Source organism: Mustelus asterias, unplaced genomic scaffold, assembly GCF_964213995.1.
Source record: "Mustelus asterias unplaced genomic scaffold, sMusAst1.hap1.1 HAP1_SCAFFOLD_298, whole genome shotgun sequence".
In the NCBI taxonomy this organism is placed as follows: domain Eukaryota; kingdom Metazoa; phylum Chordata; class Chondrichthyes; order Carcharhiniformes; family Triakidae; genus Mustelus; species Mustelus asterias.
Genome location: NW_027590262.1, coordinates 296,115 through 318,722, shown reverse-complemented (window position 1 = coordinate 318,722; position 22,608 = coordinate 296,115). Strand labels below are relative to the sequence as shown.

At 47.9% G+C, this 22,608-nt stretch overlaps 1 protein-coding gene and 1 long non-coding RNA gene across 2 annotated transcripts in view; one reads left to right on the top strand and one right to left on the bottom strand.

The window, feature by feature from the left end:
* LOC144486209 (uncharacterized) overlaps positions 1-7,181 on the bottom strand; it is a 234,274-nt gene extending 227,093 nt beyond the window's left edge. Inside the window, exon 1 of the long non-coding RNA XR_013496231.1 lies at positions 7,045-7,181. This is a non-coding gene — a long non-coding RNA (uncharacterized LOC144486209). The remainder of the gene's footprint in view (positions 1-7,044) is intronic.
* The window catches only part of LOC144486208 (calsequestrin-1-like), a 125,731-nt gene continuing 109,474 nt past the window's right edge, over positions 6,352-22,608 (top strand). The window contains exons 1-5 of the mRNA XM_078204291.1: positions 6,352-7,890; positions 14,499-14,583; positions 15,419-15,519; positions 16,670-16,781; positions 17,579-17,652. Coding sequence (XP_078060417.1) covers positions 7,660-7,890; positions 14,499-14,583; positions 15,419-15,519; positions 16,670-16,781; positions 17,579-17,652 — 603 coding nt within the window. The 5' untranslated portion in view covers positions 6,352-7,659. The remainder of the gene's footprint in view (positions 7,891-14,498; positions 14,584-15,418; positions 15,520-16,669; positions 16,782-17,578; positions 17,653-22,608) is intronic.

The following is a 22,608-nucleotide window of genomic DNA, read 5'->3' as shown; positions in this document are numbered from 1 at the left end:
ACAGGACAAGCATGTGCCTGTAAAAAAGAAGGATAGGAAGGGTAGGATTAGAGAACCGTGGATAACCAGGGAAATTGAGGGACTGGTCAAAAAGAAAAGAGAGGCGTATGTTAGGTCCAAGCAGCTAAAAACGGAGGGAGCTCTGGAGGAGTACAATGAAAGTAGGAAAGTACTCAAACGGGGAATTAGAAGAGCAAAAAGGGGTCACGAAATGTTCTTTGCAGACAGGATTAAGGAGAATCCCAAGGCATTTTATTCACACGTTAGGAACAAAAGGGTTGTTAGGGAAAAAATCGGACCTCTCAGGGACAAAAGTGGGGACTTATGCTTGGAGCCCAAAGAAGTAGGGGAGATCCTAAATGAATACTTTGCGTCGGTATTCACAAAGGAGAGGGATGTGTTGACTGGGAGTGTCTCTGAGGGGAGTGTTGAACCGTTGGAGAAAATCTCCATTACAAAGGAGGAAGTGTTAGGTTTGTTAGAGAATATAAAGACTGACAAATCCCCAGGGCCTGATGGAATCTATCCAAGGCTGCTCAGGGAGACGAGAGGTGAAATCGCTGGGCCTCTGACGCAAATCTTTGTCTCGTCACTGGACACAGGTGAGGTCCCAGAGGATTGGAGGATAGCTAATGTGGTCCCGTTATTTAAGAAGGGTAGGAAGGATAACCCGGGTAATTATAGGCCGGTGAGCTTGACGTCCGTGGTGGGGAAGTTGTTGGAGAAGATTCTTAGAGATAGGATGTATGCGCATTTAGAAAGGAATAAACTCATTAACGATAGTCAGCATGGTTTTGTGAGAGGGAGGTCATGCCTCACTAACCTGGTGGTGTTTTTTGAAGAAGTGACCAAAATGGTTGACGAAGGAAGGGCCGTGGATGTCGTCTATATGGACTTTAGTAAAGCGTTTGACAAAGTCCCTCATGGTAGGCTAGTGAAAAAGGTTGGATCCCATGGGATAAAGGGGGAGGTGGCTAGATGGGTGGAGAACTGGCTTGGTCATAGAAGACAGAGGGTGGTAGTGGAAGGGTCTTTTTCCGGCTGGAGGCCTGTGACTAGTGGTGTACCGCAGGGCTCTGTATTGGGACCTCTGCTGTTTGTGATTTATATAAATGATCTGGAAGAAGGAGTAACTGGGGTGATCAGTAAGTTTGCGGATGACACAAAATTGGCAGGACTTGCAGATAGTGAGGAACATTGTCAGAGGCTACAGAAGGATATAGATAGGCTGGAAATTTGGGCAAGGAAATGGCAGATGGAGTTCAATCCTGATAAATGCGAAGTGATGCATTTTGGTGGGAATAATGTAGGGAGGAGCTACACGATAAATGGAAGAACCATAAAGGGTGTAGAGACGCAGAGGGACCTGGGTGTGCAAGTCCACAGATCTTTGAAGGTGACGTCACAGGTGGAGAAGGTGGTGAAGAAGGCATATGGCATGCTTGCCTTTATAGGACGGGGCATAGAGTATAAGAGTTGGGGTCTGATGTTGCAGATGTATAGAACGTTGGTTCGGCCGCATTTGGAATACTGCGTCCAGTTCTGGTCGCCACACTACCAGAAGGACGTGGAGGCTTTGGAGAGAGTACAGAGGAGGTTTACCAGGATGTTGCCTGGTATGGAGGGGCTTGGTTATGAGGAGAGATTGGGGAAACTGGGGTTGTTCTCCTTGGAAAGACGGAGGATGAGGGGAGACTTAATAGAGGTGTATAAAATTATGAAAGGCATAGATAGGGTGAACGGTGGGAAGTTTTTCCCCGGGTCGGTGGTGACGTTCACGAGGGGTCATAGGTTCAAGGTGAAGGGGGGGAGGTTTAACACAGATATCAGAAGGACATATTTCACACAGAGGGTCGTGGGGGCCTGGAATGTGTTGCCGGGCAAGGTGGTGGAGGCGGACACACTGGGAACGTTTAAGACTTATCTAGACAGCTATATGAACGGAGTGGGAATGGAGGGATACAAAAGAGTGGTCGAGTTTGGACCAAGGAGCGGCGCGGGCTAATTGTTCCTTGTTTCTCGTTTCAAGGCTTAATTCTATGATCATCTTGCTGGTGCCAGTACAGAGCGAGACTGCGGATAGTTGGGAACCTGTCTCGGGGGCAGGGAATTCATATGGTGTTCGTGGAAGTGGAAATGACTAGGGTTGGGAAGCATTTTCCGATCAGGGCCAGTGTGATCTCCTGGACTCGTTTCGATCGCCTCAGGGGGTCAGAGAGGAATTTCCCAGATTTTTTTTCCCCATATTGGCCCTGGGGTTTTCACTCTGGGTTTTCGCCTCTCCCTGGAGATCACATGGTCTGGAATGGGGGGGTGGGGGTGAGTTAATAGGTTGTGATGAACAAAGCATCGTAGCTGTGAGGGACAGCTCGGGGATAGGATATTGGTATGTAGATAGGCTGGAAAATTGGGCGGGGATCCTGGATTCAGGATTCAATCCTGGACCGGGGAGCGGCGCGGGCTTGGAGGTCCAAAGGGCCTGTTCCTGTGCTGTATTGTTCTTTGTTCTTTGTGTATAGTGGGATTGTATGGGAAGGGGTTCGGGTCCATTGGGATTGTGTACAGTGGATTGAATGGGAATAGAAACTTAGCAAAAATGAGCAGGAGGAGGTCACTCGGTCTCTTGAGCCTGCTCCACCATTCGTTATAAACATGGCTGATCTTCAAACTCAATAACCTGATCTCTTCTACTCTTCATATCCTTTGATCTACTTTGCCTCACATGTTATATCTAACTGCTTCTTGAAAATGTACAATGCTTAGGCCTCAACTACTTGCTGTGGTAGCGAACTCCACAGGCTGACTGCTCTCTGGGTGAAGAAATTTCTCCTCATCTCTGTTCCAAACAGTCTACCCTGTATCCTCAGACTGTTTTTGATTTATTTGATTTATTATTGTCACATGTATTAACATATAGTGAAAAGTATTGTTTTTTGCGCGCTATACTGACAAAACATACCGTTCATAGAGAAGGAAATGAGAGAGTGCAGAATGTAGTTCAACTTAATGCAAGGTAAGTCCATTCAAAAGTCAGCAGCAGGGAAGAAGCTTTCTTGAGTCGGTTGGTATGTGACCTCAGACTTTCGTATCTTTTTCCCAACGCAAGAAGGTGGAAGAGAGAATGTCCGGGGTGCATAGGGTCCTTAATTATGCTGGCTGCTTTGCCGAGGCAGCAGTAAGTGTAGATAGAGTCAATGGATGGGAGGCTGGTTTGTGTGATGGATTGGGCTACATTCACAACCTTTTGTAGTTCCTTGCGGTCTTGGGCAGAGCAGGAGCCATACCAAGCTGTGATACAACCAGAAAGAATGCTTTCTACGGTGCATCTGTAAAAGTTGGTGAGAGTCGTAGCTGACATGCCAAATTTCCTTAGTCTTCTGAGAAAGTAGAGGCGTTGGTGGGTTTTCTTAACTATAATGTCGGCATGGGGGGACCAGGACAGGTTGTTGGTGATCTGGACACCTAAAAACTTGAAGCTCTTGACCCTTTCTACTTTGTCCCCATTGATGATACAGGGGCATGTTCTCCTTTATGCTTCCTGAAGTCGATGACAATCTCCTTCGTTTTGTTGACATTGAGGGAGAGATTATTCTTGCCGCACCAGTTCACCAGATTCTATATCTCATTCCTGTACTCTATCTCTTCATTGTTTGAGATCCGACCCACTATGGTGGTGTCGTCAGCAAACTTGAAAATCGAATTGGAGGAGAATGTGGCCACACAGTCATAGATGTGTTTTTTGTACGAGGGAGGTCATGCCTCACAAATTTGGTTGAGTTTTTTGAGGAGGTGACAGAAATGATTGACAAGAGAAGGGCCGTGGATGTTGTCTACATGGATTTTAGTAAAGCATTTGACAAGGTCCCTCACGGCAGGCTGGTGCAAAAGGTTAAATCTCACGGGATCAAAGGTGAACTAGCTAGATGGGTACAGAACTGGCTTGGCTATAGAAGACAGAGGGTAGCAGTGGAGGGGTCTTTTTCTGGTTGGAGGTCTGTGACTAGTGGTGTGCTACCAAATTTGCTACCAAATAAACCTGTTGGACTTTAACCTGGTGTTGCGGGGGACGTTTTTTACACAGAGGGTGGTGGGGGCCTGGAATGCACTACCAAGCAAGGTGGTTGAGGCAGACACGCTAGGATCATTTAAGACTTATCTAGATAGCCACATGAACAGACTGGGAATAGAGGGATACAAACGGATAGTCTAGTTAGGAACACATGATCGGTGCAGGCTTGGAGGGCCGAAGGGCCTGTTCCTGTGCTGCATTGTTCTTTGTTCTTTGTGTATAAGGAGTATAGTAGGGGGCTGAGAACACAGCCTTGTGGGGCACCAGTGTTGAGGATGATCGTGGAGTGGGTGTTGTTGCCTATCCTTACTGATTGTGGTCTGTGAGTTAGTAAGTTCAGGATCCAGTCGCAGAGGGAGGTGCCGAGGCCCAGGCCACGGAGTTTGGAGATGAGTTTCATGGGAATAATAGTGTTGACAGCTGAGCTGTAGTCAACAAATAGGAGTCTGACATAGGTGTCCTTGCTATCTAGGTGTTCCAGGGTTGAGTGCAGGGCCAGGGAAATGGCGTCTGCTGCGGACCTGTTGCGGCGGTAGGCAAACTGTAGTGGGTCTAGGTAGTCCGGGAGGCTGGAATTGATTCGTGCCATGACTAACCTTGTGACCTCCGGAAACATTCTTCCTGCAAATCCCCTGTCTAGTCCTTTAGAAGTTTATAGGTTTCTATGAGATCCCCCTTTATTCTTTTGAACTCCTGTGAATACAATACTAACTGACTCAATTTCTCCTTATATGTGGGTCTAGCAATCCCAGAAATCAGTCTGGCAAGCCTTCTCTGCGAAGAGCAAAACATCCTTCCTCAGATAAGGAGACCGGAACTGCACACAATATTCAAAATGTGACCTCAACAAGGCCCTGCATAATTCGATCAAGCCATCCCTATTCCTGCACTCGAATGGGCTTGGGACCATTGGGATTGTGTACCCTGGCATGAATGGGAAAGGGTTAGTTTCCATTGGAATTGTGTACATTTAGAGTGAATGGGAATGGGTTTGGGACCATTTGATTTGTGTAGAGTGGGAGTGAATGTGGTGGAATTTGAGTCCATTGGGAGTGCGGCAGTGGGAGTGAATGGGAAATGGTTTTGGTCCAGTGGGATTGTGTACAGTGGGAGTGAATGGGAAGGGATTAGGGTCTATTGTGATCATATACAGTGGGGGTGAATGGGAAGAGTTCATTGGATTGTATACAGTGGAAGGAAATGGGAAGGGGTTTGGTTCCATTCCAATTGTGTGCAGTGGGAGTGATTTAGAAGTGATTCGGATCCACTGGTATCACGTATGGTGGGAATGAATAGGAAGCGGTTTGGGTCCATTGAGATTGTGTACAGTGGGAGTGAATGGGAAGGGTTTTGGGCCCATTGGGATTGTGTACAGTGGGAGTGAATGGGAAGGGTTTTGGGCCCATTGGGATTGTGTACAGCGGGAGTGAATGGGTTACACGATTTGATTCTAAGTGTCTGGCATGTGTGTTGGTGAAGAATATTAAAAGGATATTTTGTGGCCTGCAAAGTCACATGGAATTGTTTGCTCACAGTAATTCAATCTTTCCTAATCTATATTTAATTGGGTAGATCTCATTCAGAGCCTTGGTTTCAGGTATCACCTCAATGCCCATCTTGACTGAGATCATTCTGTCTTCTCGTTCTGTATTGCTTGACCATGTCTTGGGAAGATGGCTCTCGGCTTGGCTGTGATGAACAGATTCCTGTCACACTACCCCACCACCTCCCATCACACCCCACTTTCCCAGTGCCCCTCCCCTCCTCTCCAACAATGCTGAGTCTGAGAATGGCTTCTTGCTGAACTCTCCGCCTCCCTCCACCCACTACCCTTGCTGTCTCTCTCCCAGTGAGGAGAGTTGTCTCAAGCCCATATCTGGTCTTTGCTGAGGAGGTGTGAACGAGGTTGCAGCAATCAGTTGTGGTTCGCATTTCAATCCTCCTTCATTGTCAGTATTTTGTTCTTCCCTTCACCCCCTCTGTCTCTCCCCCTCCTCTCTCTCTGTCTCTTTTTCTCTCTGTCTCACATTCTCTGTCTGTCTCTCTCTCTCTCACTGTGCGTCTCTTTTTCTGTCTCACTCTATCTGTCTTTTCTGTCTTTCTCCCCCACCCCTCTCTCCATCTCTCTCACTGTCTCTCTCTATCTCTCTATTTCTCTGCCAGTGTCTCTCCCTCTCTGTCACTCCAGCAGTGTTTGTGTCACTCCTCTCTCTCCGTCTCTGTCTGTTTGTCTCCGTATCTCGCTCTCTCTGTCTCTCCCCCTCTCTCATTCTTTCTATCTCTCTCTGTGTCTCCCTCTCCCTCTGTCTCTCTCTCTCTCTCTCATTCTCTATCTGTCTCTCTCCCTCCCATCCACCCGCCCTTCCTCTCTTTCTGTCTCCCTTTCACTCTGTCTATCTCCCTCTCTCTGCCTCTCTTTCTGTCTGTCTGTCTCTGCCTTTCACTCTCTCACAGGAACTATCCTGTCTTTATGTCCATCCCACTGTAATGTGACATCTTAATCTCTGGCCCCAGTATATCCCTGTTGAAACAGCTACATCAACGGAAACCAGAACTCATTCCCTTAAAATACTCCTGAAATGAATACCGACCCAGCATGTCCAACCAAACTTTACTCCTGTTTAAAAGGAAGCCTTCAAACATTTCACCTCATCCCTGCACATTTCCACATCTATCTATCTATCTATCTATCTATCTATCTATCTATCTATCTATCTATCTATCTATCTATCTATCTATCTATCTATCTATCTATCTATCTATCTATCTATCTATCTATCTGTCTGTCTGTCTGTCTGTCTGTCTGTCTGTCTGTCTGTCTGTCTATCTATCTGTCTGTCTGTCTATCTATTTCTCCCTCTATTGCTCCATCGATGGACTTATTCAGTCATCTGTCCCCCAGTTCTTTGCATCCGCAATCCTTTTCTTTTTCCATCCCTTTTCTCCTCTCGTTCTTTCACTTTTTACACACTCACTTCTTTATCCATGTGTCAATCAGCTCCTCTTCGCCGCGGAGCGGGACCTGCCTTGCCGCTCAGGTACCCCCGCCCGTCCCCCGCACACTCAATTCCCCAGCCTGGCCATTTCTCCGGCTCCGCAGGTGCGCTCCTGGAGTTGCCGCAGTGCCCTTGCCCCATGCCGCTGCGCGGCCCACAGGAGGGAGGGGGCCTTGGTCAGGGTGCAGCCAGCACAGCAAGTTCCTCGCTGGCCCTCTCTGCTTGCCTCATCGCCTTCTATTTTTAGTGGGGATGCCTGAGACATGGTCCTCTATTCCTTAATATGGGTGTGTAACCCTCTCCCACCAGTCGCTGTCTTGGGGGCAGGCGCTGATTGCCAGTCGAGGCATTTGCCGACGTTACAGCTTTCAGCTTGGAGTCACTGACTCTTTCCTCGGGCATCCTGCATCTGCCCGTCTTCTCTTGCCAGAGAGAGAGAGATCACCGGACAGCTTCCCAGAACTGCGACCCAGAGAACTTCCCTTCCTAAACACCTGGGTCCCCTCTACTGTTTCAGTTATAACCCTCCCCCCTTCCCCTCTCTCTCTCTCCTGTGACATTCCCCCTACATCGGCTGCAAGACTCCGACGCAACATGAGGTGCCTGTGGCTCATCCTGGCCGCCGTGTGTCTGGCGCTCGGCTGGGCGGAGGAGGGCATTGACATCCCCGAGTATGATGGTGTGGATCGTGTGCTGCACCTCTCCGTGAAGAACTATAAGCAGGCACTGAAGAAGTTTGACATCATCTGCCTCTACTACCATGAGCCCATCGAGGAAGACAAGGTCTCACAGAAACAGTTTGAGTGGGAGGAGCTGACACTTGAGGTAAATGGCACCCATCTCCCCATACACATCCATGTTCCCCCCCCCCCCCCTTCCCCCCCGAGAGTCAGTTCACGCTCACTTACGCGGCGCGCCCATGAAACCTGACGGGATTTGCACACGGACGAGAACGAGCTACCGGTTTCACCTGGGTTAAGATCTAAAACAAATAGGTGGCGATAAAAGTCAGGGTGTTGGGAGAGCTCAGAGAGTAGAAGGATGGCTGAGACTTGAGCAGAGAGAAACAGAGGAAGAATTCAGTGAAGTCAGGAGTGTTAGTATGTTCTGTGTGAGCGATTCAAAGGTGTGTGCGTGTGTCTGTGTTAGTTTGTGTGTTTGTCTGTGTGTGTCTGTTAGTGCGTGTTTATGTTCTTAGATCTGTGTATGTGTCTGTTGGTCTGTGCTCCTAGATGTGTGTGCGTCTGTGCCTGTGTTTAGTTGTGTTTTAGGTATGTTAGTATGTATGTGTTTGTGTGTTGTTTGTAAGAGTATTTGTGTGTGTATGTCTGTGTTTGTGTATGTACATTTATGTGCCTGCGTTTGTGTGTCTGTTCAGAAGTGAGTATTTGTCTATGTTTGAGTGTGTGCCTGTCTGTGTGTGCATGTGTATGTCTGTTCTACTGTCAGCACTCCCTCGGTACTGACCCTCTGACAGTGCAGCATTCCCTCAGTTCTGACCCTCTGACAGTGCAGCACTCCCTCAGGACTGACCCTCTGACAGTGCAGCACTCCCTCAGTACTGACCCTCTGACAGTGCAGCACTCCCTCAGTACTGACCCTCTGACAGTGCAGCACTCCCTCAGTACTGACCCTCTGACAGTGCAGCACTCCCTCAGTACTGACCCTCTGACAGTGCCGCACTCCCTCAGTACTGACCCTCTGACAGTGCCGCACTCCCTCAGTACTGACCCTCTGACAGTGCAGCACTCCCTCAGTACTCACCCTGGGGGTGTGACAGGAGAAATTATTTGCTTAAAGCTCTGTATAGGGCTTTGGCCTTTAAATTCTCTCCCATGTGCGACCCACTTCAGTGTCCGGCTTGTTATCTTGTGTCTTCCTAGCTCCAGATATGGCCATGATACCTTGAATCAAGAGATTATTCTAACTTAATGCAGAACTGGATGCCCATGGGTGGGGCTGAGGGGGGTGGGGGGGGAGGATGAGCTGCGGCTCCAAGAGGAACTGGGAATGAGGTATGTGTCCATATACTCACAAGTAGGATACACTGCAAATTATTAACCAAAGCCTCGATTTACACACCCAGGCTTTCTTCAAACCTAGCCGCCCTGGCATGTGATCATTGCCTTGCCTAGGCTGGTACGTCAGTAGATGGCATGATCTCAGGATTCTGCATAGTTAAAGATGTCTCACCCGAGCAGCTTGCTAACAGCTGATGTGAAGAAATGTTGGCTTCGGACCAGGCATTGAGTGATGTCCAAACTCGTCAATGTTGCTTGGGTTGCATCAATCTGACACCTCTTGCTTAGGTAGCGTTTCCCCTCTGGGAGCTGAAGGATCAGACCCATATCTTAGACCCTGTCGCAGAATAGAACCTTGTGCAATCCTATCGGATGCAAGGAGGCCACTCAGCCCACCTTAACTGTGCTGGCCCAAATTAGTCTCACACTGCTCTTGCCCCCCGCCCCCCCTTCCCCTGTACATTTCTCCGTTTCAAGTATTTCTCCAATTCTCCCTTTTTGTAAGTTGCTATTGAATCTGCTTCCACCGCCCTTTCAGATCACAACAACTCGCTGTGTAAAAATCATTTATCCTCATCTTCACCCTCCTCTCTGGTTCTTTACTGATTCTCTTCAATCTGTGTCTCTCTGGTAACCAACTCTCCTGTCACTGGAAACACTTTCTCCTCATCCACTCCATCCAAACACATCCTGATTTTGAACGCCTCAATTAAATCCCACCCCCCCTCCACCCCCCCCCCCCCCCCCCCCACTAACCTTTTCTGCTCTAAGGAGAACAATCCCACTTCTCCCAGACTTCCTGTATCGACTGAAAACCCTCATCCCCAGAAATGTTCTTATAAATCTCTCTCTATACCTTCTCCGAGGCCGTGAGAGACTTTCTAAAATGCAGGGCCTAAAGTTTGGACCAAATATTCTGGCTGCGACTGAGCCAGTGTTTTATAGGAACATAGAAAATGGAGGCAGGAGTAGGCCATTCAGCTCTTCAAGCCTGCTCCGCCATTCATTCTGATAATCAAAATCAATATCCTTATTCTTCCCTTCCCTCCATGTCCTTTGATTGCTTTAGCCCCAAGGGCAATATCTAATTTCTTCTTGAACTCTCAAACGTTTTGGCTTCATCTACTTTCTGTGGTAGGGAATTCCATAGAAGCACCTGAGTGAAGAAATTTCTCCTCTAAAAGGAGAATTAAGGTAGGATTAAGGAGAACCCTAAGGCGTTCTATAAATATGTGAAAAGTAAAAGGATGAGACGTGAAGGAATAGGACCTATAAAAGGTGAAGGCGGGAAAATCTGTACGGAGCCAGTAGAAATATCAGAGGTGCTTATTGAGTATTTTGCCTCGGTTTCCACAGAGGAGAAGGACCTGGGTGGATGTACTGCGGGCTTGCGGTGGACTGAAAAGATTGAGTATGTGGACTTTAACAAAGAGGTTGTGCTGGAATCTTTGAATGGCATCAAGATAGATAAGTCGCCGGGTCCGGATGGGATGTACCCCAGGTTACTGTGGGAGGCGAGGGAAGAGATTGCAGAGCCTCTGGCGATGATCTTTGCGTCGTCGATGGAGACGGGGGAGGTGCCGGAGGATTGCGGATGTGGTTCCTATTTTCAAGAAGGGGAATAGGGATAGCCCACGAAATTACCGACCGGTGAGTCTAACCTCAGTGGTTGGTAAACTGATGGAGAAGATCTTGAGGGACAAGATTTATGAGCATTTAGAGAGGTTTAGTATGCTCAAGAATACTCAGCATAGCTTTGTCAAAGGCAGATCGTGCCTTACGAGCCTGGTGGAGTTCTTCGAAAATTCGACTAAACACATTGACGAAGGGAAGCCGGTAGATGTGGTTTATATGGATTTTAGCAAGGCGTTCGATAAGGACCCCCACGCAAGGCATCTAGAAAAAGTGAGAGGGCATGGGATCCAAGGGGCTGCTGCCCTGTGGATCCAGAACTGGCTTGCCCAAAGGAGGCAGAGAGTGGGAATAGATGGGTCTTTTTCTAAATGGAGGTCGGTCACCAGTGGTGTGCCCCAGGGATCTGTTCTGGGACCCTTGCTGTTTGTCATTTTCATAAATGACCTGGATGAGGAAGTGGAGGGATGGGTTGGTACGTTTGCCGACGACACGAAGGTTGGTGGGGTTGTGGATAGCCTGGAGGGATGTCAGAAGATACAGAGGGACATAGATAGGATGCAAGACTGGGCGGAGAAGTGGCAGATGGACTTCAACCCAGATAAATGCGTAGTGGTCCATTTTGGCAGGTCAAATGGGATGAAGGAGTACAATATAAAGGGAAAGACTCTTAGTACTGTAGAGGATCAGAAGGACCTTGGGGTCCGGGTCCATAGGACTCTAAAATCGGCCCCGCAGGTGGAGGAGGTGGTTAAGAAGGCGTATGGTGTGCTGGCCTTTATCAATCGAGGGATTGAGTTTAGGAGTCTGGGGATAATGATGCAGCTATACAAGACCCTCGTCAGACCCCACTTGGAGTACTGTGCTCAGTTCTGGTCACCTCATTACAGGAAGGATGTGGAAAAGATTGAAAGGGTGCAGAGGAGATTTACAAGGATGTTGCCTGGATTGAGTGGCATGCCTTATGAGGATAGGCTGAGGGAGCTCGGTCTTTTCTCCTTGGAGAGACGTAGGATGAGAGGAGACTTAATAGAGGTATATAAGATGTTGAGAGGCATAGATCGGGTGGACTCTCAGAGGCTTTTTCCCAGGGTGGAAATGGCTGCTACGAGAGGACACAGGTTTAAGGTGCTGGGGGGTAGGTAAAGGGGAAATGTTAGGGGGAAGTTTTTCACACAGAGGGTGGTGGGCGAGTGGAATCGGCTGCCGTCAGTGGTGGTGGAGGCAAACTCAATAGGGTCTTTTAAGAGACTCCTGGATGAGTACATGAGACTTAATAGGATGGAGGGTTATAGGTAGGCCTAAAAGGTAGGGATATGTTCGGCACAACTTGTGGGGCCGAAGGGCCTGTTTTGTGCTGTAGTTCTTCTATGTTTCTAAAGGTTTGCCCCTTATTCTCAAACTATGAGCCCTAGTTATGGACCTACCCACCATTGGGAACATTCTTTCTGAATCTACCCTGTCTAATCCTGTTAGAATTTTATAAGTTTCTATGAGATCTCCTCTCAATCTTCTAAACTCCAGTGAGTATAATCCTAATCGACTTAGTCTCTCCTCGTATGACAGACCTGCCATCCCAGGAATCAGCCTGGTAAACCTTCATTGCACTCCCTCTATAGCAAGGACATCCTTCCTCAGGTAAGGGCACCAAAACTGCACACAATACTCCAGGTGTGGCCTCACCAACCGGACAATTGCATTAAAACATCCCTATTCCTCGACTCAAATCCTCTTGCTATGAAGACCAACATACCATTTGTATTCTTTACTGCCTGCTGTATCTGCGTCCTTACTTTCAGTGGCTGATGCACGAGGACTCCAAGGTCTCACTGAATATCGTCCTTTCTCAGATTAGACAAATTCAAATAATAATCTGCCTTCCTATTTTTTCTATTCTTCCTCTTTTTGCCACCGAAATGGAAAACCTCATTTACCCACATTATACTGCATCTGCCCACTCACTCAGCCTGTCCAAATCACACTGAAGCATCTCTGCATCCTCCTCATGGCTTACTCTCCCACCCAACTTTGTATCATCTGCAAATTTGGAGGTAATACATTTAGTTCCCTCGTCCAAATCATTCATAATTCCTCAGCGTAACTTTCTTGGCCCTTGTGCCCTCTCCATCAATCAAGACACGGATTCTCTACATCACTCAAGCAACTTTCTCAACGCCAACATGCCACCCTTCAAAGATTTACTTGCAACTGCACCCCACACGGCCTACTGCCCGCACACGCCTCAATGCTCCTGTGCCACTCGAGGGTATGTCTGAACAGGCTGGGGCTGCTTTCTCTCAGAAAGAGAAAGCTGATGGATGACATGATAGAATTATGTCATTTTGAGATGAGGAACGGATTGCGGCTGGGTCAGACACAGGGGTAACGTCTCAGCTTGTGGACGAGAATCGAAAGAGAGGCAGATCATTGATGTCAGACAGTCACTGGTACATCCAACTGGGAATTCGGGAGAAAAGTCTTCATCCAGAGAGTTGGAGAGGATGTGCAACTTGACTGCACAGGGAGGGTGCAAAGTTGATCATGTTGTGTGAAATAGGAGCGGGAGTAGGCCACTCGGCCCCTCGAGCCTGCTCTGCCATTTAATACGATCATGGCTTATCTAAGTGTGTTTCAAGTTATACATTCCATATCTACCCACCATCCCCCCCCCTCACCACCACCACCACCCCCCTCCCCCACCATCATCACCCCGCCACCCCCCCCCCTCCCCCCAACTTCCCTCACGTGATAACCTTTGATTTCCTTACCCAACAGGAATCTATCTACCCCTACCTAAAAAATATTCAGTGAACCCACCTCCAACATCTCCTGAGGCAGAGAATTCTGAGGGGAACCTTGTTGAGATGTACAAAATAATGAGGGACATAGATAGGAAGAAACCTTTCCCCTTAGTAGAGGGGTTAATAACCAGGGGGCATAGATTTAAGGTAAGGTGCTGGAGATTTAGAGGGGAGTTGAGGAAACACTTTTTCACCCAGAAGGTGGTGGGAATCTGGAACTTGCAGCCTGAAAGGGTGGTAGAGGCGGGAACCCTCACAATATTTAGATGAGCACTTGAAACGTCATAGCACACAAGGCCAAGTGGTGAAAAGTGGGAGTAGAATAGATAGGTATTTGATGGTCGGCACGGACACGTTGGGCCAAAGGGCCTCTTTCTGTAAAAATCTATGACTCTATAAGTTTGAAAGTCACACAGTCCTCTGGGGCTGTGTTGAGTCCATGCTTTGTCCATGTTCAATCCCTGTTGTGTCCTAATTCTGTGTTGTGTCTGTGTTTACTCTGTGTTGGGCCATGTTGGATCCATTTTGAGTTTGTGTTATGCCTGTGCTCAGTCCATGTTGTGCCTCTGTTTGTTCATGTCATATTCTATCATGTATATGTTGGGCCCATGTTGTATCTGTGTTGTGTCTATCTTCTGTCTGTTGGTCCATGTTGCATTGTGTCAAATCCATGTTGTGTCTGTCTTTGAGTCCATGTTTGGTGTGTTTTTCTGTGTTGTGTTTGCGATGTGCTTGTGTTGGGTCTGTGGTGAGTCCATGTTATCCCCATGTGAGGTCCGTGGTGAATTTGTGTTCTGTCCATATTGTTGTCCATGTTCTGTCCCTGTTGGGTGTGAGTTGAGTCCATGTTGGTGTATTTTGGGTCTGTGTTGGTTTCAAGGGCAGATGGAGGGATTTGGAGATTTGCAGTTGGTGATAAACATTTCCATTTCTTTCCTCTCTGCCCCCCACCCTCTCGCCATCGTGCTGCTCCCACCAGTTAGCAGCCCAGGTCCTGGAGGATGAGAACATTGGCTTCGGCCTAGTGGATGCTGAGGATGACGAGGCCGTTGCTAAGAAGCTGGGTGAGTCAAACACACTGATTTTCTCTTCAATGATGGAGACTGCTGACTGGAGAGGGAGGAAGAGGGAGGGAGGGAGAGGGAGGAGGGGAGAGCAGGAGGCGAGACAGGAGGGAGAGAGGAAGGGAGGCTCGGGGAGGGGGTAGCAAGTGAGAGGGGAAGGAGGGAGGGAGGGGGAGAGGGAGGGTGGGGGAGATGGAAGAGGGCAAGGGAGGAAGGGAGAGAGGGATGGGAAGAGGGAGGGAGAGGGAGGGAGAGAGGGAGGGAGAGCAATGGGGAGAAAGAGGAGTGGGCGAGAGGGGAAGGAGTGAGAGGGAGGAAGGGTAAGAGGAAGGTAGGGGGAGAGGGAGGGTGGGGGAGATGGAGGAGGGACAAGAGGGAAAGGAAGAGAGGAAGAAGGAGGGGGTAGAAAGTGAGAGGAGAGAGAGGGAGGGGAAGAGGGAGGGAGGGGGAAGATGGATGGAAGGGGAGAGAGAGGGAGAAGGAGAGGAGAGGAAGAATTGGAGGGGCAGGGCGAGAAAGGAAGGGAGATAGACGGGTGGCAAAAGGGAGAGAGGAAGGCAGTGGGAGGGGAAGGCGAGAGGGGGAGAGGGAGGCAAGGGGAGAGGAGAGAATAGGAGGGGAGGTAAGGGAGGGGTGGAGGAGAGGAGGGGGAGGCAAGCGTAAGAGGGAAGGCAAGTGTTGGGCAAGTGAGGAGTGGCGTGCTCTCACTCCCTGCTCCATCCTGACCCATCCAGAGCAGCAGGGTGATGGCTATACTCCTTGATGATTGAATTAGGGTATCAGGAGGGCTATTCATTGAAGTCATGGTCTTTCTTTGTCCCTTGTCATGTACCAGGTTTGTCTGAGGAAGGCAGTATCTATGTTTTCAAAGAAGATGATGTGATTGAGTATGATGGAGAGATGGCTGCAGACACTATCGTGGAGTTCCTCTTAGATGTAAGTCAAGGTCCTTTCTCATGACATTGAAGGAGGGGTGGAGGGGGCGATAAAGGGGGAACCAAGGTAGCAGGTCAGAAGCTGGAATCCTGCAATGACTAACTCACCTCCTGACTCCCCAAAGCCTGTCCACCATCTACAAAACACAAGTCAGGAGTTGAATGGAATTCTCTCCAATTGCCTGGATAAGTGCAGCTCCAACAACACTCAAGAAGCTCGTTACCATCCAACACAAAACAACCCTCTTGATTGACACCCCATTTACCGCCTTCAACAATAGAGTTGGGCAATAAATGTTCACCTTCTGAATGATGCCCATATCTCATGATAGAATAATTAAAAATCTACTCCCCATATCCCTTAGTTAGACCACGCTTGGAGCACTGTGCACAATTCTGGTCTCCATTTCCCTCTGTTAGACTGCACTTGGACCACTGTGCACAGTTCTGGTCTCCATATCCCTCAGTTAGACCACACTTGGACCACTGTGCACAGTTCTGGTCTCCATATCCCTCGGTTAGACCACACTTGGACCACTGTGCACAGTTCTGGTCTCCATATCCCTCAGTTAGACCACACTTGGAGCACTGTGCACAGTTCTGGTCTCCATATCCCTCAGTTAGACCACACTTGGAGCACTGGGCACAGTTCTGGTCTCCATTTCTCTCTGTTAGACTGCACTTGGAGCACTGTGCACAGTTCTGGTCTCCATATCCCTCAATCGGACCACACTAGGAGCACCGTGCACAGTTCTGGTCTCCGTATATCACTTGATCAAGCCAATATTTTCACTGTGGGGAGGGAAGAGAAATGAGGATCATCAATATAAGACAGTCACTGATAAATCCAGTTGTGAAATCAGAAGAAATATTTTTCCCTAGGGAGTGACGAGAATGTGGAACTTGCTCACACACTTGAGGTGAAAAGTGTCAGTGGATTTGAGGAGGAACCTGGAGAAACAGATGAGGGAGAAAAGAATAGAAGGATACAGTGATGGCGGGAGAAGAAGACAGGTTGGGAGGAGGGCCATGTGGTACAGAAACACCAGCATGGACTAGGTGGGCTGAATGGCCTTTCTCCACAATGTTTACTCGCTGTAATTCTCTCTTTTCTGCACCTAGTTTTATCCCTCTGTGTTATTTCTCCACAGCTACTGGAAGAACCTGTGGAGCTGATAGACGATGAAGGCGAGATTGAGTCCTTCGAGGACAATGAAGATGACCCCAAACTGGTCGGTTATTTCAAGAACGAAGACTCCGAACGTAAGGGCCTCTTTCAGAAAGCATCGCGATAACCTCATCTCTGATACTCCTCACTTCCAAACCCCACCCCTCCAAACCCTGTCCCCTCCAATCCCCTCACCTCTAATCCCTGTCCTCTCTAATCCCCTCCCTTCCAATCTCCCTCCAACAGCCCTCCATCCCTCCAATACCCTCCCCTCCAAAAACCTCTCTTCCAATGACCTCCCTCCTTCCTCCTCCTCGCCAATTTCTCTCCCCTACATCCACCCTGCAATAACCTCCCCTCCAGTCCTCACTTCCAAATCACACCCCTCCCAACTCCTTGCCATCCAATGCCCCTCCCTTCTAATCCTCCAACCTTCCACACCCCCTCTACTCTAGCTCCCTTCCCCTTCAACCCATCACTCCTCCAATCACCCTCTCCCCCATTTTCCTCCCCTTTATTCCCCTCCCCTTCAATCCTTCTCCCCTTCAATCCCGCTCCCTGTCTCACACTGCTCCACATGTGTTCTAACTGAAGGCTATGGAGACCAGAAATGTGCGCAGTGCTCCAAGTTTGGACCAACCAAGGGACACGGAGACCAGAACTATGCAAAGTGCTCCAGTTGTGGTCTACCCAAGGGATATAGAGACCAGAACTGTGCACAGTGCTCCAAATGTGGTCTAACAGAGAGATACGGAGATCAGAACTGTGCACAGTGTTCTAAGTATGGTCGAACTGAGGGATTTGGAGACCAGAACTATGCACAGTGCCCCAAGTGTGGTTTAACTAGGATTCTATATGAACTCTGTTTAGTTATTTTCTTTCCATTCCTTAGATTACAAAGCCTTTGAAGAGGCGGCAGAGGAATTCCAACCTTATATTGCTTTCTACGCAACATTTAATAAGCGAGTGAGTATTTTAATTGTTCTTCAACAAGTTGTGTATCATGGTCTTTGTATCTGGGGTTAGTCTAAATGGAGCCAATCTGATTGGATGGTAGCTCACCAATGAGGAACGTCCTGGTAAGTGAGGGGCAGAAATAATGCTTTATGTCAACCATTGCTCACCGGATCATCAACTAGCAGTGGCTCTCTCAGAGTCGGCAATGATGAGTTCCCCACACACTCCTCCGCTGGTGGGGCCAAGCTGCCATTATCATAGCCTTTGAGGACAGTGTTGCTGTTTCCAGGAGCTTGCTATGTGCAAATTGGCTGCTACATTATTAACATTACAATAGTGACAACATTGCGTGGAGTGAACATGGTATTTGAATGAAGTGCAGTTACAATATTTGAATGGAGTGGAATGAGGGTTGTATTTGAATGGAATGGAGTGAAGATTGTATTTAAATGGAGTGGAGTGAGGATTGTATTTGAGTGGAGTGAGGATTGTATTTGAGTGGAATGAGGATTGTATTTGAGTGGAATGAGGATTGTATTTGAATGGAGTGGAATGAGGATTGTATTTGAGTGGAGTGAGGATTGTATTTGAATGGAGTGAGGATTGTATTTGAATGGAGTGGAGTGAGGATTGTATTGGAATGGAGTGGAGTGAGGGTTGTAATGTAATGGAGTGGAGTGAGGATTGTATTGGAATGGAGTGGAGTGAGGATTGTATTTGAATGGAGTGGAGTGAGGATTGTATTGGAATGGAGTGGAGTGAGGATTGTATTAGAATGGAGTGGAGTGAGGATTGTATTTGAATGGAGTGGAGTGAGGATTGGATTGGAATGGAGTGGAGTGAGGATTGTATTTGAATGGAGTGGAGTGAGGATTGTATTTGAATGGAGTGGAGTGAGGATTGTATTGGAATGGAGTGGAGTGAGGATTGTATTTGAATGGAGTGGAGTGAGGATTGTATTGGAATGGAGTGGAGTGAGGGTTGTATTTGAATGGAGTGGAGTGAGGATTGTATTGGAATGGAGTGGAATGAGGATTGTATTGGAATGGAGTGGAGTGAGGATTGTATTGGAATGGAGTGGAGTGAGGATTGTATTTGAATGGAGTGGAGTGAGGATTGTATTGGAATGGAGTGGAGTGAGGATTGTATTTGAATGGAGTGGAGTGAGGATTGTATTTGAATGGAGTGGAGTGAGGATTGTATTGGAATGGAGTGGAGTGAGGATTGTATTGGAATGGAGTGGAGTGAGGATTGTATTAGAATGGAGTGGAGTGAGGATTGTATTGGAATGGAGTGGAGTGAGGGTTGTATTGGAATGGAGTGGAGTGAGGATTGTATTGGAATGGAGTGGAGTGAGGATTGTATTTGAATGGAGTGGAGTGAGGATTGTATTGGAATGGAGTGGAGTGAGGATTGTATTTGAATGGAGTGGAGTGAGGATTGTATTTGAATGGAGTGGAGTGAGGATTGTATTTGAATGGAGTGGAGTGAGGATTGTATTTGAATGGAGTGGAGTGAGGATTGTATTGGAATGGAGTGGAGTGAGGATTGTATTTGAATGGAGTGGAGTGAGGATTGTATTGGAATGGAGTGGAGTGAGGATTGTATTGGAATGGAGTGGAGTGAGGATTGTATTGGGATGGAGTGGAGTGAGGATTGTATTTGAATTGAAAGACTGACTGTCAATGTACTGTTAATAACATTTATGGCAATTCCCTTGTTCAGGGAATTGCTAGTTAAACATGCGATATTGATTGTCCTATAAAGAGACACAGCTGGAACAGTTTGGTGTGAGAGCTTCTTGTAAGTTAGTCGCACTGAGGAAGTGTCTTACAATAAAAAGGCCAGTCCTGAAATATCAGTCTGGATTGATTCTTCTATTGCATCTATTAATTGTGAGTAACAATGAAAGCAGAGGATGAGATGTAAGCTTGGTGAGTGACTGCTATTGTCTCAGTGCTCTGAGGGAAAACAGGTGTACTGCTGCTAACAATTTCAGTTCTGGAATGGTGGAAGGACGGTGCAAAATTGCAAGTTTTGACTGTCCATCAATATTCTTCTGACTCATATCAGCAATGGAAGGGTGAATTTACAATGAGGACCGGAGTTACTTCCATACCCTGAAAGAAGCAAGGTGTCGCATTAACTTTATCATTACCATTCCAAAGTAAGATGAGGTGCAAGGTATTTTCAGAGTGGACGATCGGGAAGAAAGCGAAGGACTGGACCTTTTGTTCCAATGTTTGGATACGTTTTACAAAAAGGATGAGTTATTGGAAGTGTATGAACCCTGAGCAATCTTTGATAGGTTTCGGAAATCAGGCCATCAGTTCATGGGAGAACATATCATGGATTTTGATAAATGTTGTAAGAGACTTTGGAAGTTCGCACTTGATATTTCTCATTCCATATTGGCCTTTCAGTTACAGGCCTGTGTCGGCATTTCCCATCTTGATAGCCTTTTGGTTCAAACCGGGTTCAACTCCGGGGGAAGGAATCTCTCCTGGATCAGATAGCTGCAGCCCTTCAAAGATTTCTGGGCAAACGTTTGTTCCCAGCCACTCTCTTGGCCAATGCACACAAAAATACCTTGAAACAAAGGATAGGGGATTCAATAGTGGCTCAATTTCAAGGTCATTCGGTGAAAATTCAAAAACAGAGATGGGGTTAGTGACAGGAGGTTTGAGAATGGTCGTAACCCTAGCTAGTTTGAAAGTTGGGACAAAAAGCGTGCCTGAGACAGTGACTGTCAGTGTTTAAACCCAAAAAATGTATGGGGTGTAGTTAATCAATATTTCCAGTGTGATTCTCAATAAGTGATGCATACAGCGGAGGAACCGTGTTTTTGAAGTAACCCATGAGACGGATTCAACTGAGACTGAAAATGATGTTAGTGACTGCCGTGATGAAATTGTACTGGTGACTGAGAGTTTGAATCCAGTGATGAACATATTGATGCTTGAGTCCTTTAAATGTGCATATTTGGACAGTGGTTGCACTTCTACAGTGTGTGGTTTGGACCGGGTTGACTGCGATCTGGGGCCTTTTGATGATGTGGCGATGCCGGCGTTGGACTGGGGCAAACGCAGTAAGAAGTCTCACAACACCAGGTTAAAGTCCAACAGGTTTATTTGGTGGCAAAAGCCACTAGCTTTCGGAGCGCTGCTCCTTCGTCAGGTAAATGGGAGTTGTGTTCACAAACAGGGCATATAAAGACACAAACTCAATTTACAAAATAATGGTTGGAATGCGAGTCTTTACAGGTAATCAAGTCTTAAAGGTATAGACGATGTGAATAGAGAGAGGGTTAAGCACAGGTTAAAGAGATGTGTATTGTCTCCAGCCGGGACAGTTAGTGAGGTTTTGCAAGCCCAGGCAAGTCATAGGGGTTACAGATAGTGTGACATGAACCCAAGATCCCGGTTGAAGCCGTCCTCATGTGTGCGGAACTTGGCTATCAGTTTCTGCTCTGCGTTGTCGTGTGTCGTGAAGGCCGTCTTGGAGAACGCTTACCCGAAGGTCAGAGGCCGAATGCCCGTGACCGCTGAAGTGTTCCCTAACAGGATCTTGCCTGGTGATTGTCGAGTGGTGTTCATTCATCTGTTGTCGTAGCGTCTGCATGGTCTCCCCAATGTACCATGCCTTGGAACATCCTTTCCTGCAGCGTATCAGGGAGACAACGTTGGCCGAGTTGCAAGAGTATATACCGTGTACCTGCTGCATGGTGTTCTCACGTGAGATGATGGCATCCGTGTCGATGATCCGGCACATCTTGCAGAGGTTGCTGTGGCAGGGTTGTGTGGTGTCGTGGTCACTGTTCTCCTGAAGGCTGGGAGCAGTTGAACCAGGAGCACTCCTCGTCACAATGGATGTCTCGGCACTCTACACTAGCATCCCTCACGACGATGGCATGGCTGCAACTGCCTCAGTACTCAACGCCAACAACTGCCAATCTCCAGATGCAATTTTACAACTCATCCGCTTCATCCTGGACCACAACGTCTTCACCTTCAACAACCAGTTCTTCATCCAGACACATGGAACAGCCATGGGGACCAAATTCGCACCTCAATATGCCAACATCTTCATGCACAGGTTCGAACAAGACCTCTTCACCTCACAGGACCTTCAGCCGATGCGATACACTAGATAGATCGATGACATTTTCTTCCTTTGGACTCATGCTGAACAATCACTGAAACAACTATATGATGACATCAACAAGTTCCATCCCACCATCAGACTCACCATGGACTACTCTCCGGAACCAGTTGCATTCTTGGACACACGCATCTCCATCAAGGACGGTCACCTCAGCACTTCACTGTACCGCAAACCCACGGATAACCTCACGATGCTCCACTTCTCCAGCTTCCACCCTAAACACGTTAAAGAAGCCATCCCCTACTGACAAGCCCTCCGTATACCCAAGATCTGCTCAGATGAGAAGGATCACAACAGACACCTCCAGACGCTGTAAGGTGCCCTCATAAGAACAGGATATGGTGCTCGACTCATTGATTGACAGTTCCGACGCGCCACAGTGAAAAACCGCACCGACCTCCTCAGAAGACCAACACGGGACACGGCGGACAGAGTACCCTTCGTCGTCCAGTACTTCCCCAGAGCGGAGAAGCTATGACATCTTCTCCTGAGCCTTCAACATGTCATTGATGAAGACGAACATCTCGCCAAGGCCATCCCCATACCCCGACTTCTTGCCTTCAAACAACCGCACAACCTCAAACAGACCATTGTCCACAGCAAACTACCCACCCTTCAGGAGAACAGTGACCACGACACCACACAACCCTGCCACAGCAACCTCTGCAAGACGTGCCGGATCATCGACACGGATGCCATCACCTCATGTGAGAACACCATCCACCAGGTACACGGTACCTACTCTTGCAACTCGGCCAACGTTGTCTACCTGATACGCTGCAGGCATGGATGTCCCGAGGC